Below are 18,770 nucleotides of genomic sequence, written 5' to 3'. Positions count from 1 at the left end.
TTTGAAACAATAATTTTTAACTTTTAATGCTTATAAGATAGATTCATTTAATATTTATCAATCACAATTTAATATTATTTTTCGTCTGTATTCTCTTATTCTGCATCAACCTAAATCTATAGTATATAAACATCTCTTTTGCACATAAATTTTTAAAATTCTAATAAATATCCATTCAATTTATTGAACAAAATAAAAAAGTAAAAAATGTCTACTCATTTCTCAATATACATGACACACAATCACCATTGAATAAATAAATCAATTGAATTTGATAACCTTTAGCCATTCATTTTATATATAAAAAACATATAATACTAAAAATTACTAACTATTTTATATTGATAGAATCTTTATATTATACTGTTGTCTTATATTCTACAACTATTTATTTTAATCTGTTAATAGTATAGGTTATATACTTTCTCATTTCTTGATATTTTATTATACATCTAATAATCTTTGATAAGATTATCTTCTTTTTTGGATAAATTTTGTTTTAAATAGGATAACTAATTGGGTCAATTGGCTGTCATTTCTATTGAATTAATTTTTTTTACGTCTTATGTCTAAGTTGCGTTGTTTTTTTACATTTGAAGGGTTTTTTTATTTTTATTTATTTCAGTAAAAAAAATACTTGAAAACAATAATTTTTAATTTTTAATATTTAGAATATAGATTCATTTAATATTTATCAATTACAATTTAATATTATTTTTTATTTATATCCTTTTATTCTGCATGAACCTAAATCCATAGTATTTAGACATCTTTTTTATATATGAATGTTTAAATTTCAATAAATATTCATCCAATTCATTGAACAAAATAAAAAAGTCAAGAAGGTTTATTAATTTCTTAATATACATAGCACATAGTCATCATTGAACAAATAAATCAATTAAATTTGACAATCTTTAGTCATTCAGTTTATATATAAAAGATATATTATTATAAATTAGTAACTATTTTATACTGAGAGGATCTGTATATTATATGGTTGTTTTATATTGTACAACTATTTATCTTAATTTGCCAATAATACATGTTATATATTATCTCATTTCTTAAAATTCTACTGTTTTATAATCATATATGTAGGTGCAAGTTTTCGGCAATTGAAATCAGGGTAAATAATTATTTTCAATTAATACTAGTTTATTTTTTTCTCTATTAGTAAAAATCGAACATTCATGCAGTTGACTAATACAATATTGTTTTCTCTACAAACTCTTTTAAAGGTACCAAATTGAAATCAACTCTAACATAATCAATATTTTCTGTGATTTTTTCGTAGCATAGCTACGGACATCATCCTAGTATATATAATATATACATAAATTGCATCTTATTCATAAGAATTTGTTTGAATTCAACAATGAGAAGTAATCTTTTTGCGTCTCATATATACAAACTCGAGGCCTCCAAGATGAATCGAATCTCGAATCCTACATTTATACATATGTATATTTTGAAGTAGTGAAGAACTTGTGTTCTTCCCAAATGCTTCCACTTGAATATTTAAACCAAAAAAAAAAAAACTTGTGGAATCTGATTTTGATGCAAAAATAGGGAGATATGGGAAATAAATCCCTCTCTCCTTTCTCTATGTTGTTTTTTATTTCCCTTCAAGTGGAGAGTGGAGACTTATCTGAAAGAACCCACATCTTATAATGCTCCAAAAACAACTTACTATGCCATGAATCATGATGTCAACCCTATAAGAGAATTTATGCTTTAGATATGTCATATAATTCTCTTGAGGAATATTCTCTTCTATCTCAAGTAAGATTCAAAAGCTTACTTTTTCTAAAACAATATTAATTTATCCAATAATTTGTCTAACATAAAATATATCAAGAAGGGTAGGTTTTCATATGGATGGAACATATCGATATGCTTTTTGTTTCTTTTTTATATAGAAAAAATTTTAATTAAATTGATTGATTATGGATAGTTGTTAACTACTATATGTTGGATTAGCAATAATATACTTTGCTATACCTAAGGATTTAGAAAGTTAATGTAAGTGGCAAGTGGTTCATTAAGGATAATGGATCTGACCTAGCACACTAACTCTAAATTATATATTGTTCTATTCCCTTCTGTTTTGTTTCTATTTAAACAGCATAATTGCAAAAGACAGTGAAAAACTCAAAGCAATGATGTGAAAAATTGATTATGGAGTGACCACAAGTTCTATGAAACCTTTTTCACAAAATTAGAATATATTTTTTAAATAAATTAGTTTGGAATAGTTATTTTTCAATTTTTAATATTTATTTATTTACTTTATTTTATTGATCATATTTAGTGTTTCAATGGAAATCATTTCCTAAATTAAAAGGTTTTTTTTTTTTTTTGCATCTGTTAATTAAGCTTTTAGGATAATGTTTCATCATATTGAGCAACCTTTGAAACCAACCGAAGCTAGTGTTTCTCCTTTATTGGTGCAAATGGTGGCAATAGGATGTTGCATCATTGTCAACTATATTTGTCCCCCCCTCAATTATGAGGTCCTTCTTCAATTTTCTTTTGGTTAAATTGATTTTATATATATATATATATATATATATATATATATATATATATATATATATGTATTTATGTATGTATGCATATTACGAGATTTCGAGTTATGGATTTTGAGAAGATGAGAGGATCGAATGAGAAAGAGTTACTTCTCGTTGTGTAATCCGATTAGACATCACGATAATTACACTATAAATGAAGTGGCAAACATAGCATGTGCGTTGAGATAAATTCCGAATTAAACACACACATACAAGAGAGATTATTTTTTACAAGTTCTTATAAATAAGTTTATCTTTACTAGTAAATCTTTTGGACCTTAAAGCAGAATTCCACCTAATGATTTGTAAAAAAGGGAAATATTAAAGGGTTTAAAGAAATGTGAATTTGAAGAGTGTAAATATGAGGCTTTGAGTTTTTGTTTTTAAAATTTATATTAGTCACACAGAATGTTATTATTTCTATCTTTCCTGTTTTAATTTTGATTATTTAACACATTTTTATAAGAATTCCGAACAAAAGAATTAAATAATTCCGAGTTTAAAGAATTCAATTAAACCCGATTATCACATTAAACTTGTCCAAAATAAAAAACAAATATAGTTTCAGAAACATTGAAACAAAATAAAAAATAGAAATTATTTTTGTAGCTTTCACATGCTAAAAAGCTAAGGAGAAAATTATACAAACACTTTGAACATCTTTGAAAGGGGCATTGCTAAATGGTAACAAAGGGAAAGTAATAGGTAGAAAAACCTAAGGGCTTTTTCTAAACTATTTGAATATCCTTGGGATGGGTTTAATCTTTAGGCTTTAAGTTCCCTGCATCAACATCTAGCCTTAGTTAGCCCACCTCTTGGTTGGGTTGAACCATTTCCAATAAAGAGTTCAAGCTTCCTGAAACTTACACTACTGCATAATAATCTCAAGTCACAATGCTGCTTTTGCTTGACAAATACACTTGATAATAATAATAATGAGAAATAACAGTAATTTTTCAACATGCTTGAGTACGTTTTAGTTCATACGTTCAAGATATTAAACTGTTTTTCAACCCTAAGCAATGGAGAATGTCGATCGAAGTCATGTATCTACAATTAGTTAAGCAGTATAGAAGTGCATTTCATGTCATATAATAGATCAACCATCTTTGATCTCCTGTAAAAATGTACAAAAGCAAACAAAGCTGGGATAAAGAGTTACTTCTCCTGTGTATCATTTACAATGATGTCGGAAAAAAGAGTCAAGGAGGTCTAAATTCCCCGAGAGACGGAGTCATCCTTTGGGAGAGCAACAAAGTTCAACGGTATTACATTGTTAACCCTACCACTTTCTCTACGTTCCTTTAGACTTGAAACCCCATGCCTACTTGAAGGAGTTGACACCCGGCGACCAATAGGGGTTCCAACCATAGTATTAGTCTGACCCAAGGGCTTCTTTGGTCTTGAACCAAAGAGTGCCTCTTGTTCTGCAGCAAATTGTTCTTGCAACCGTTTTTGTTCCTGCAAGATATGGCAATATAAATGAACTTTAGCTGACTTTATGACTGCATAAAACCCTCCAACATAACTATATGACAACAAAAAGCAGAGTATGCGGATCCAACATAGGGAGTCTATGAATGACGATTGCTGCATATCTTAATGACAAAGATAAAAGGTTATGCATTAATACTAATGATATATAGATACCACCATTTACATAACCACACTGTGAGAACTGGAATAAAGGCATTTCAACCCACATGCCACATCCAAATCATAATGCCAGTTGTTTAACATTTGAGAGCACGACAAATACATGACAAACAACAAAAGTTTTATCATGGAAACAAATGAGTCCAAAACATATAAAAAAAAGGTCCATACACCTCCATAGAAATTTAATTCCATTTTTCTTCTTCGAGAGAATTTCATCTTATTCTTTTATGTACTTTCCTATTAAATATTTTTTCTCTTGTTCTTATTCTTTGTAGATGATAAATAACCCCAAGCCCACTCTAGACAATATCCAGTCCACTACCACCTATCCAAGGCACCAGGTAGCACCTGAAAATAGATGCATAGTGTTGCATATAGTTAAGTGAACATAAGAACTTAGAAGGAACAGAAACAGCCATTAGGATTTGAGTTTCTAAGTCATATAGTTAGATGAGGGAGCTCTTCATTTAAACTTTATGAATCAATATGTACTTAAGAATGGGGGGTTCAATAGGTTTAAGGTTCAGAAGCTATGATCATGCTTAAATAGTAAATTTGAAAGCGTACCCGAGATCTACGCTTCTCCTCCTCTCTCTCTTGGCGTAAAACAGTATATTCCTCCAACTTGTTTAGGAGCGAAATCTGCAATTGTAAATCAGTTTTGAGACCAAACAATCATAAACTAATGTAAAAACAAACTAAGAATCACAAAGTACTTACCTTGTCATATAGAAAAGGGATTCCTTTCTCCAGCTCCCATGCTTTTACTTTCGCAGTTAAAGTTTCAACAATAGCTAGCCAACAAAAAGAAGCTTAAGTATCATATGATGGCCATTCACACTAAAAGTTTATGAATCCATTAAGCACCGCAAACTCTCTTCTGGTAAAGTTTCATACCTTTTTTGACAGACCAAGGAGATATTTTTTTTCAATATGTTTTTCTTTAATTTCTAGACTGTCCACGAAATTAATCATAAAGTAATGCATCTCAGGACATAGAGCACTTATGCACATTGTTCAATACATCATAAACATGTCATGTTCCTATACATAAAAACACACTTCCACAATTATGTATAAATTACATTCACATTAGTTTGATACAACAATCAGAATGCTAAAGCAACCATGTCTCTTTAAGCTTCACTATTAGCAATTAAAGCTTAATTTACTCAGGAAATGTCTTAGTAAAAGCAAATTTGCAGTGCAGCTGTCAAATAGATGTAAAATTTAGATACTGAAAACTGACCAAATGACCCGAGCAAACCAATGATCCCAACTGACCCTAAACCAATACTAATTAACTGAATCCAATCAGTTCAGTCAGTTATTTCAGTTTCAACTGAATTATGCTAAGTCCTATGCATAATGCCCCTAGCTTCAAACTCTAATATGCAATTTTTTCTACTTGAATTCATAATTTAAACCATCACCTTTTATAATAGCTTCAGCGAGAATTTCAGTTATTACTTGTTGCCCTTTCCAGAACTTGTTTCTTTCACCAAAATACAAATGTCTAACCACATGAGAACTTAAGTCTCACCTTAGAACCATGGTCGCATATAGAAGCACCCTTCTAACACTAGAAAATAACTTTGCTTCTTAGAACTAGGAAGACAAAGTTCTTGAAAAACTAGCAAAAAGTACTTTAGAGGTTTGAAAACTTTGCTTTATGACAAAGCATGTTTGCTATTCAACAAGGGAAATTAAGTACATAACATTACAAAAACCTATTTATCATGCAAGATATTCATAAGCTTACCTGGTAATTTGCCGACAAGAATGCGTGCTTTCTCTGCACGTTTCAGATTTTTGTGCACTCCTCTTCCTGCAGTATACCGATTTTCATCCTAGAGAGAAGAAAAAAAATAAAAATGAAGATAGGAATAATGAGAGTTGTAGCTGCAAACAGTACATCAATAACTTCAACCTTCTTTAAGAAGTTTACTATATAACCGAACTATCCAAAACATTTCACTGGCTAAAGCAATGGGGTAGGAGAAATAAGGCTGATCCTATTAACTGGTTCAGTTGTCTCATGAATATGATTTGATTTAAATTTGAGATTGCTATGGCACTATAAAAAGTTTTATCTTTCATACAGTATTAGTAGGGAGTTTCCATTTTTCTTTTTGGCCAAATTAGTGGGGAGTCATTAATATGCAAAAATATAATTCCTGCAAATATAATTAACATCAAACTAGTCAATAGTGTGTATGACCTCAAGAAATAGTATATAACTTAGGAGCACCAGAAAAATTTTATGAAATATGGAGGCATCCCTCTCTAGATCATAACAGCTTAACAGTGATCTTGATTTCAAAAAGAAAAAGTGAAACTAAGTACACATATTGTATAAAACTGCTACAATTTAGAGATCTTAGCAAATTAACATAAGGATTACATTTTAGAGCATCTTTGTGAAGTGCAAGAGTCAACCCTAAGGATCTCTGAATAAATATTCCTATGTAACACAGAACACAGCACAAAATATTCTGATAGCTTCTCAAATAAGATTCACCTTTTCATAGTCATCAAGCCATTTTTCCTCCTCAGATGCATGTTTCCATTTCTCTACCTTGTCCAAAATATCCTTCCGGCTTAAAGCTTCCTGTTTGGCTTTTGTAATCTCATCATCCATGCTTGAAAGCAGATTGGACAGATCAACATCACCTGAAGAGGCGTGTTGAAACACATAACATTTTAACAACAATTTCACGTCAAGAATTGTATGCAGATTGCATTGTTGCAGATTTGTTAAGAATGTTCACCGCAAAAAAGGATTTCATAACCTGGAACAGGGTATCATGAGATAATAGATGACAAAATAAAACCCATGCATAACTCATGTAAACTAGCAGTTAGAAAGCATAGTGCACGTATTCTAATTGTCCAAAACATACTAGGTTTTGCAAAGCTATAATTATTGAGAGAAAGGTCCTTAGAGATGCATATACATAATCAAAATTAAGAGGTTGCATAGTATGCTACAGAGACAAGATACACAAAATATTAAAAAGTTAGTATGATGACTAGAAAGAGGGACAGAACTAAATATTCCAATAATGATGCACATACTAGTTGAGATGCAAATAACGTGCCATTGAATAGAAATATGACTTTGCTAAAGCAAATTAATACGTGAGAGAAGAAGGACATGTTAATAGCAAACTGTTTTTGTAGTTAAATTGAATGGCCACATAAAAAGCTACAAAATGTAAATGTAAGTCAAAATGTGATGCAGGGAACAGAAATCAATATGAGATGAAACAAGGACNAAAAGCTACAAAATGTAAATGTAAGTCAAAATGTGATGCAGGGAACAGAAATCAATATGAGATGAAACAAGGACATCTATGCAGCAAAACCACATTTTGCATTAAATTAAATGATGCATCACAAGCTCCAAAAAAGAATCATACAAAATAATAAAATAAAAAGAAATTTTAGAAAGGAAATGAATATTCCTAAAGGAGAAGCAGATAACAGAGAACATGCAAACAAGCATACACCTCATTGTGTTGTTATTATGTAAGGCAAAATGTGACACTATAAATGAAAATCAGTACATAATATGAAAAAGAAAGGTATGTTTATAGAAATGAAAACAAAGATACAATAAATAGTTTCACGAAGATATAGATAATCCAGAACAAGGAGATAATTTGGCAGAACCAGATTCTATGAGATTGATAAGAAGTTGCCGTGCTGCATCACTGTTTACATCCATATGAACTCCTCTGTAGATTTCCTCAAGTTCATTTTGCCTCTTAAATACCAACTCCTTCATTTTACTAGCCTTCAGTACATTCAATCTTTCAACATGAACCTCAACCTGAAAACAATAACAAATATATAACATTATGTGCAAATTACAATAACCTTGGAACATCTATGGTTCCAATAAAATAGACAAAAACATAAGTGCCACCTGTTCAATAACATCTAGACCAAGGCATCCTTGTCTGGACACCTCATCAATTGAGGAAGAAATCAAGGAAGTAACATGCTCAAATTTCTTTCGCTCGTCAGCAGGTGAATCAAGGAGATTCCATAGTTCCATCAATATGCTCCCAAGGCTTTGAAGCTACAGTAAAATAAAAATGGTTTAGAGAAGAAACTCTTACTCGAACTCACATGCAAATGAACAAATGGTCTAATGCTCAACCATAAACATGAAAATGCAGGAACAGATAAAAACGAATACTCATATCAAGTATAGAGACATATAAAACAGAAAGTCCATATGAAAAGTTTTTTTATGCAACTCAAAGTCAGTACCTTGCAGAAGACTGCAGTTCCCAACTTCTCCTTAAGTACTAAAAAAATATAATAAAATAAAAATAAATTATAAAAGAAAAGAATAATCTAACTGGAGAAAAGGATTAATATATTAGCCAGAATTCCATATGTATAGTTTGCATGAAAATTACATATCAAACAGAAAAACTAAAAAGAAGACTTTGTTCTTCCATATTTTCTAAATTACTCTAGGTTATAACATGGAATAGTTAATAGTCTCTCTTCAACCATCAAAAAGACATTCAAGAAAAAGAAGACTTGGTGCTCTATAGACCTATTTTTCAGAATGCTAACCACCCAACATCAAAGGCAAATTTTGACTTGTAAGAACTTGCAATCAAGATATCTAGCTCAACATATCACCTTTAAAAGTATGAAAGCACTCAACTGTACTAAGCACATCTCCAGCTTCTGCTAGCTGTACCAACCTTACATTCTAAGAAGCTGACCTTCTGAAAAGTCATACATGTTATCATCTTAAAAACTAGGAATACCTAAAAAAGGCAGCTTTTCTGATTGTATAGCATATTCCCTATTAAAGTTATGCAGCTGATAAAAAACAGAGTATGATCACTCTCAATCGCTATTAAACTTTTACAGAAGATCAAGAAAATAAAGTGTATAAACAACCTCATTCTTCTCAAGCAATGCAATTTCCTCAATAAAATTTTTCACACATTAAAAGTTACCAAACTCTAGCTGTTTAAGAACTTAAGCGGATAGATTCCATATGAACCAAACATAAAGTGCAGCAATCCATGCAGGCGGCACTAAAGAAAATATGATACTGAAAAAATAAATGCATCCCAGCTGTGGCTTGTTTTGGCAAAATTACAATTTTGCAAAACACTTGAACCTTCCCATTTGCATTTTAAAATTTTTCCTTGTAATTTATTAATTAGAGAGGAATAATTCTTCCCCAGTAGAAATCCAGAACATAAAGACCATAACAGCCATCCTTGGAGATGCAAATGAGCTATTAGTTACCCTATCATCCTAAAAATCCACTCTCACTGAAAGCACCTAAAGAAAGAACTTAGTTAATCAGAACCTTCAGTTCCTCAAGCAGAACAGTCAACCAATTAATGTAGCTATCTTTTTTAAGAGAAACTATAGGATTTTTTTATTAACAGTTTCAATAATGTTCAAGCACTCAGACCTTGTTATAAAGCTATGCCTGCTTGAGATTTTGACCTACCAATGAAAATCAGTAATGAACTAATTCATGTGATACATAATAAGCAAAATGCCCATCTCCAATAAGATTAGCTTTACCATAGAGCATAAAGGAAAGTGATTTTTCATGTTTGTAATCTTTTAAAACCATGTGCTCATTGATATTTAAGATCACAACACTGTCGTTAAGATCTTCCATCACAAAACTCCACAACAACTCTTCAAAGCAAACGTGCAGGTAGGAATAACCAAATAGATCTTTCAATGTCCATTGTTGTGCCAACAAAATTGCAAAATTGGTTTCCTATGATAATCAATCCATAAGAATAATTAAAACAGTGTCAAAAGGGGCAATTGAAAGGAAACTTATAGCAGATATCAACTTCATATCAGTAAAGCTTATTTCTTCTTAATTTCGATTATTGAGAAAGAGCAAACACCAACACGTACATACATGCATATGCATAAGTAAATACAAGTACATCTACAGGCATCAACATATGAAGACATGTAATGTGTCAATACATAAAAAAGATTGACAGAATCCACGACATGTCACCTTTTGTAACCTTTTCTGCTTCTCTTGCTGCAGGGAATGAATTATGCCAGTTAATTTAGCAAGAGTATCATTGCTGATGCTCTTTGATTGACCATTTGGAGTATCAATCAGGCCCGGATGAATGCCACTAACCGTCTTCAAGAAATCAAAGGACATCAGAACTGACAGCTCATGAATCATATTAATGTGGCTGTTAACTTTCTGTAACCGGATAATCTGCAGAGTCAGTCAAAGACAAAATAAAAATCAATACAATAAACAAAACACCGCACTATGAGAGTATTAGTACAACTTAAAATTCCAGACCGTAGCTATCTACAAACCTTCTCATTCTGAAGCTCCTGTAGGTGAGATTTAAGCTCCCCTAGTTTCTTGATAGTCAAATCATGCTCATTTACTTGTGGATCAGCAGACATAATGTCCTGACTATTGCCTGCTATTTCTGCACAAATCCGAATAATCTGTGATTGTGTTTCAGTAAAATCCTTCATTCTTTGCTCCTTCTTGGACCTCAGATCCTCTAAAACAGGTCTTACAGCAGATATTTGCTGCTTGAGAGTGCCCTTTCCCTTCTCAAATTGCAGAAATCAGCCAAATCAAGACAAATGTTTGGATAAAACAGCCACAAAGCATATATACCCTAAGATAGTACATGCATAATGTATGCTTTCATATAATCAATTTTACACATTAAGTAGGGCTGGTTATACGGATCATATCACGCTACCTTGCCCTATCTAAGACCATCTCCTCAGTAAGCTTTTATAAGTTAAGAACATTTGTGGTTTCCATCCATGTCCTATAAATTTTACACGTGAAAGGCCATTTTTCTCTAATGATTTCACAATTATTCTCACACATTTATTTTTCTCGCTCCAAACCATATACAGAGGAAATACTTGCTGCATAAGACTGCCTTTCACTTCTCAAATTGCAAAATTCAGCCAAATCAACACATTACATGGAAAACCAAAATTAAACTTAGATACTACACACAGAATGTAAGATTTTGCCACACATAAAAGGACTTTTTTCCCCTAATTATTTCACAAATGTAAGCGACCCACATCAAAAGATGATGTGCAAGAAAAAAAAACAACCATAAAGCAAAAATATATCTCAAGATACTGCATATGTCATGGCCTGCCAGTTCTGCCTTATCTTACACATAACAAAGCCATTTTTCCCCTAAGCATTTCTAATTAAGGAAATGCATTGTCAATTGCAAAACAATAACAATAACAATGCTAGAAAGAAAAAAGAAAAGAAGAAATCTACGAACCCGTGAGAAGGATAAGGAATGTTCGCCGAGGGCCGAAACGAGGTTGGCGATTTCTGATTCAGACTGAGCCAAAGAGTGATGCAAATCGGCCTTGTACTTTCTCGTCATTTCCACCTTTCTTCTATAGATGTCCAAACACTCTTGCTCCAATTCCAAAAGCATCTTATCTCTTTCTCCATCACTTTCCCCAATTTCATCCCATATTATCTAGTAATCATACACGAAAACGAAGCAAATTACTCTATTTTCTCAGTCAAATAAATTTAAAAAAATAAATAAAATTCCCCAAAAAAAAAGTGAGAGAGAACCTGCAATTCTTGGAGGAGAGAAGCGCATGTCGTTTGGGAGTGACAGGGGGAGAGAGACGGGGGCAAAGTTGTCATTTTGGGGAAAACAAAACAAAAAATTTCTAAGGAAAAGCTCGAAACTCCAAGGAGAAACAATGGAATTTGGGGGAGACGAAGGCAAAAAGCTATGGATGCGTTACGAATCGGAGCTTTAATACGGAAGATTTGGGGTACGGAAATTTTGAGTTGTTTTTGGCGCGAAACTCGAAGCTCTAATTTATTTTTTTTAATTTTCTTTTTTATATTTTGATTTTTATATAATTACCATAAATAAAATTATGCGTTCAAAATATATCAACTTAAAAATATAGATTTATTAATATATTTAAAGTTTGCATTCAACCATTATTTTTGATCCAAAACACAATAATTTCGTCTATTAATAAATTCTGATATCACTTATTAACGAGTCATGATTTCAATCCAAATGACTCATATATGAAGTGGATATGTGACATGTTAAAAGGTATAATATCTAAAAAATCACTCTAAATAAATTTAAAAATTTTAAATAAATATTGATTTATTACATTTAATTTAAATAATTTTTTATAATTAATGATTGATTTTATTAAAATATTACTTATTATTTTATGTCATATATGTTGATGCAGCATGCTAATATGTAATCATTAAGGGTCGGAGTATCCCATTGCTTTTGGGGGCCATTGCCCCTTCAAAATTTTTAAAATTATTTATATATTATAGTTTTTTAATAAATCTTTTAAAATAATTTTTTATTGAATAATTAATACAAATCAAAAATAATAAAATGACTTTATCATGAGCACTACAATCTTTCAAAAATTTTAAAAATTTTTATTTATTATATATTCTTCCAATCGTTTGATGAAATTGGAGTCAGTATATTGTTAGTTATCATATAAATTCTAACCCAATATGTTAAGCCTATCAAATTAAAAAAATAAAAAAGAGTCTATTAACTTAAACTTATTAAATTTTAATATAAATCTAAGCCTATCATAACATGTTACATCTTAATAATCCAACTCAATAAATAACATATTATATCTCAACAATTCAACTTAAGAGCTTAATACGTTAATTAGCAATTCAAGAAGCAAATAGAAAATAATAATAAAAAAAAGCTTTCTCAAAAAGTTGCCCATTTTGTGTATAACAGCAATTCATTTTGAATTTGAAAAATTATTTTTTCTTTCATTCTTACGTGTAAAGAATGAGAGAGACTCCTTATATAGCTTCGTTCAATTATATATATATGAGACACCATCATTACTATTAATATGTTTTTTTTTTGTATGGTCAATGTCTTATAAGTTTTATTTAATCTTTTAAATGATTAAGAATTGAATGATATATAAAGTTTTCTTCAACTATTAAGTGTTTTTTTCTATTTGATCCCGTTTTGAAAATGCTCTAGGTATGTCTTTGGTCATAATGAATGATGACATGACATGATGATATATTTTTCACCTTCCACGTTAACATCACATGAGTTTAAAATAACAAGTGATATTTTGATTAATAATAATTAATTAATCATTAATTATAAAAAATTATTTGATCTAAAATAAAAATATAAGAGTTTAATTGAACACAATAAAAAAATAAAGACTTATTTAATTTTTCTTACATAATTAAAGAGCTTTTTAAAGCCTTATGCCTAAACTGAAAATCAGTATTGAATTTTTAAAATTGATATTTTTAAATATAAAACATTTAATATAAAAGCTATTTGTTATATTGTTAAAAATCACATGCTTAATTTATTTTTATTTATTTTTTATTAAAAGAGATGTGACTTATAATTTTTTTATATTTAAATATTTCTATGAAAATAAAAATTAAGGGTGCAAATCACTTATTATAATTTTTTTAATTTAATCAATGAGTAATTAATCTATTATACTTTGATAATCTTAATAATAAAAAAGTGATATTTTTTTTGGTAAAAGAGATTTTATTTATCCAAAAAAACATAAAGGCATATTTACTACAAAAGGAAGAAATTGTAGCAGTTTACAAGCTAAGCTAGACATGGAGAAACAAAGAACACTAAAATAACCAATAAAAAGGTAATGGATTAAGCAAAACTTGTGTTAACTCCTCTTTCAAGTCATGTTTCTAACCTGCAACACCATTAAAGCCTGTTGTGAACCACCTCCTCCTTATAATGCAATTCAAAATGGGGCAACATCAGTTGAAAACTTCATACCTTGAGTCAAATAAAGTAGAGATAGAAGCACTCCAAGGTCCAAGCAACTCTAAAAACCCAACTGCTAGCACAATAACCACTACACCACACTGAATCGAAACATTTAATTTATTAATTAGTACATGATTTCCTACTTAAAAAGTAAGGTTCAAATTTTATTTTTTAAAATTTAAAAAAAAAAAAACTATTGCACCACTCTGCCAACTTGTCTATGAATCCCCACAATGTTTTTAGAAACTTGGCCCCCAAATTTGCTTGGTAGAACAATATTTGGACTTCACTTCACTAGTCCATCTCCATGAACTAATACTTTCACCATGTTATTATGCATGCTTAACACCATCCCAACTGTGAGTTGTGCTTCTGTACAATGTATTGTTTGTAGAATTAAAATCTGTTGCCCTACAAAGGAAAGGACAGTTTTCTTGATTTTGAAAAGGGATTCAAATATACGGGAATGTTGAAAAAAAAAAAAGTGGAGGTAGGATGCCTTTTACCTTTTGGGGGACATGAACTTGCTTGTGAGTCTCTAGATTTGAACTTGAATTCATTTACTTGACTTTTTGTTTTTAATTTTTATTTTTCATAAAATAAAATATAAGAACTTGAATTATATGGATCTGATGAGAAGCATTCTTAATTTTTGGTTCATATCTGTAATTGTAGTTGCCCCACCACATATGGAACCAAACATGGGGTAGGTGCATTTGTCTTATGAGACCTAAGTCCTTTACACCTTTATTATACTCGCATGAATCACGGATCTTATATCATTAAAAGATGTGATAAGTTATAAATTTATAAGTAAGAATCCATTTAATAGGCATTTTATTTTGGATTGATAATGCAAACTTGTAACAAATGGTATCATAATTTAAAATTGTCAACAGATAGTGTTAATCTCAAAAGGAGTGCTAAAGAGGGTGAATAATACTTAAAAATATTTTTGAAACTAACGTTTGGAATTTAAAACCGTTTGGAAGATTTTGAAATGGATGGTTTAGGAATTTGTTGAGGTTAGTTAACATCTAGTAAAAAGAGGTTAAGAGAAGTGGATAAAACATTATATTTATAATGGTTTAGTCCACTTAACTTACATCCACTACTTTAATATTCCCAATCAAAGATTTTTAATCCAACTTCACTAAAGTCAATGGAATTAACAGTTTTCACCAAGTTTTTATAAAATGAGCTTTTAATCTAAGATTTTCAATCCAACTTCACTAAAACTAGTGAAATTAATAGCTTTCACCAAGCTTTTACAAAGTGAGCTTCCAGCTCAAGCTCTAAACTCTTACAATAACCTTTAGAGTGTCTCGCACACTCTAATCAAACAAGAAATAAGAGAAAAATAAGGTACAAATGATCATTTAGCTGATTTAAGATATACAAGTTTAAGTTTAAACACTTTTACGAAGATAATAGTGGAATACTAGTGTAAATGAAAAGGTTTTTACTCTTTAGGCTCTCACAAACTCTTAACCTTTTTAACTGTTGTGGAGACCCTTTAAATACTTGAAAAACAATTTCCAGTTGTTGGAGACAAATTCTGACCATTTGAAACAGTTTTGAACCCACTATAGCTGTTACTTTGTCTTTTAGTGATTAAATTCAAATGTGCTAACTATAAATCTTTAATTAGTTAAAAGTAAGCGTTAACTGATTAAGTATTTTTTGTTTGGCAGTCTCTTTAACTGTGTTAACCGGTTAAAGGTGGCTTAAACCCATTATGAACTTTTATGTTTTGTGACATTTTCAAACACTACTTTTTGCCAGCTTTTTTTTTAAAACTAATTAATTTCCCCTTTAACTAGTTGAAACTTTTCTCTTTTTATCTTTAACTAATTAAAATAGGCTTCAACTGATTTAGAAATCTTCAAATTTGGATCTCCTCATTTGATGTTGTTTAACGATCAATTTCACTTTAAATTTGAATTTTAGCGCTTTTAGGTACTCCAAGTTTGAACTTTAATCAATTAACCCTTTTGGTTAATCGATTAGCGAGCTTTTGTCTTACTTCCAACACCCTTTTAATTAGTTAAACCTTACGTTAACTGACCAAGGCTTTTCTATCTTGCATTTGTATAGCATTTAGTTTTGCATTAATCGATTAAAGCTTCATGTTAATTAGTTAACAACATTCTATCTTCACTAAGTTCGTTCCTCTTTGCTTGTCTTAACTGATTAACTTATCTTGTAATTGAGCAAGCTTCTTGACTTGCTTTCAAACAACTCTGTTAAAGAATTTAAACTTTGTCTTGCACACTTAAGTTATATAGTTAGACATAAAAAAATGAAGAATGTTTTGTTATCATGAAAGACATATGAAGTCAATAGGTAAAATATCCATTATTTTTTAAATATTATAATACGAATTCTATAATTATAAGATACCCAAACCTTATAATTATGCAAATAAAATTTAAAAATATTACCTAAACTTGTATCCTATTATTTTAAAACTACTCGTTAAATACCTATTTAGAGTTAGAGAAAAAAATATATATATCTTTAATTAAGTGAAAAAAAAAATATAATTCCTTTTCATCTATTAAAAAATAGATTTGATTAAATTGACAAGACTATTGGTTGTCTAAGAGCATCGTTAATGTTTAGCCCCTTTTAAAAGCATACAATATATTTTATACATATTTATTTATAAACGCGGTTATATCTGTCTCAAATCTGAATATAAGATATTCAAACCCTAGATAATCGAGTTAGATACTCATAAATAAATACTCAATTAAAGAGTATCCATTACTATCCCTATAAGAACTTATTCAACTTTTTATTGATAAAGGTCGAGATAGATATTTTTTTTAAATAAAAAAGTTAATATAATTAAGAAAATTGTACAATTGAGCAAAAAAAAAGTACAAAATTTACATCAATAAAAAATTAAATAAATCATAGCTTGATAAGTAAGAATTTTTTTATCTTATAAATATATTTTTAAATTAAAAAGGTAAACTCGTGAGACGTGCATGTGTTTGAATAGGTCGTGCCACACCTTCCATGAGGATCTCTTTCTGACAAACAACTTTTCCTTAAGCCCCTTTTTCACGTCCTATCCCTAATACATTCAAAAGCCCTTTGCTTTTGGGATGAGGCAATTGTCAGGGTCCTTTCACCTTTTGAACTTGCAAGTTGCCACCAAATTCATTGTATGGGTTGGGTGTTTATAAACATTTGGTAAAGTTAGTTAAAATATTATTTTAAAAAATAATTTTCTATTTAATACATAATTCTTTCTAAATTCAAGATAAAAAATGCATTAAATATAACTTTTTTCGATAAATATTACCTCCATAGACACAAGTCAACATTTCCTTTTATTTTTTATAAAAATTTATTACCCAAACTTATTTGCTACACAACCTTAAGAAGTTCCATGATTTGAAGCATATCTTTACTTGTGGCCTTTATATAAACCTGTGATTCACTAGTCAACAACTGTCACATGTGCATCATTGGGGCCATTAATTATTTATTGAAAGAAATACTATATAGTAAATAACCATGAAAAACACATTAAAACCAAAAGGAAATTAACAAGTAAAATAAAAGGTAAAATTGATTAAAGATCAACTAGTTTAAGAAGGTGGGCAATATATTCTTAGATGGATCTAAATATCAATATGCAATCTCATTTTATGATCCAAAGCAAATAAGTTTAACATTAATGACATTCGATCAATTTTTGCTAACGTTTATTAGAAAGAATTTAAATCATAAATCATCCGTGTAGAGATTGAATCAATACATATTTAAAATTAATCACCCAACTAAATTGATTTGCGAGTAACCCTAAATCATTTTTTCTAACACTAGTGTAGACAAATCTAAAAGGAACACAAAAAGATACATAAATTAGGTCATCATTTTCAGTGCCATCTTTATCTACTTCAGGTTCTTTTTCTTATTCTCGTATGGGGACCTCTTTCTTTTGTCATCTTACTAAATAGCAAAGGGCCATGGGGACAGGAGCCTAGGAGGAATCCAAAATCAAACAAAAATTAGTAAAAGCTACAAGATATTGTTAGATCACAAAATGGTAAAACAAAGAAATTATTTTAAGATAAATACAAATGTCTTTTCTTAAAGTTTTATCCACCTTATTTATAATGTAAAAAAATTATGGATGTATAAACTTTTATTATTTAAATAAATATAACTCTTTAATAATTATAATTATTTAAATTTTTTTAATTTTTAATTGTTATTATTGAAAATGTCCGGACGGATATCTCAACACGAGCAAAGGTATCCCAGTCGATGAGCTATGAAATGGGCTCTACGAGGAACATGTACGAACAAGACTTGTACATACAAGATTTCGACCCCCATTTCTAGTAATTAAATGCTGTTTTTGTTATTATTACATCAGTACAAAATTTGATAGCTGTCCATATCAAGGCCGCCTCCATAGTCAAGCCTGGTATGCAAGTGGATTGGAGAGAGGGACAGAAGCAGGCATGGCAAGCCTATAGACCACTACTTTCCTTGTTAAATTATTTGAAGTGTGGCAGCAGGAGGTATCTGGTGATGAGGATATTAAAGTTAGCAGTAGGTTAGGGATTGGGTCAATAAATGCCATAGCAGAATTCAACCTTGTTAGGGCGGTTCCATCACCTGCTTCGACCCGTCAGCTTTATTAGCCATGGCTGAATAT

At 30.1% G+C, this 18,770-nt stretch overlaps 1 protein-coding gene across 1 annotated transcript; it reads right to left on the bottom strand.

Moving 5' to 3' along the window:
* On the bottom strand, positions 3,597–12,028 carry LOC18587061 (65-kDa microtubule-associated protein 5). Its single transcript, XM_018128663.1, has 11 exons — positions 11,860–12,028; positions 11,552–11,758; positions 10,593–10,838; positions 10,270–10,485; positions 8,164–8,319; positions 7,908–8,067; positions 6,754–6,905; positions 5,995–6,082; positions 4,953–5,026; positions 4,800–4,874; positions 3,597–4,034 (listed from the first exon to the last, which is right to left on the bottom strand). The coding sequence occupies exons 1-11, from the start codon at positions 11,932–11,934 to the stop codon at positions 3,786–3,788; spliced, it is 1,698 nt and encodes a 565-aa protein (XP_017984152.1). The 5' UTR covers positions 11,935–12,028; the 3' UTR covers positions 3,597–3,785.

Source organism: Theobroma cacao, chromosome 10, assembly GCF_000208745.1.
Source record: "Theobroma cacao cultivar B97-61/B2 chromosome 10, Criollo_cocoa_genome_V2, whole genome shotgun sequence".
Classification (NCBI taxonomy): domain Eukaryota; kingdom Viridiplantae; phylum Streptophyta; class Magnoliopsida; order Malvales; family Malvaceae; genus Theobroma; species Theobroma cacao.
Note: the sequence above shows the minus strand (reverse complement) of the source record. Positions and strands in the feature narration are given on the sequence as shown.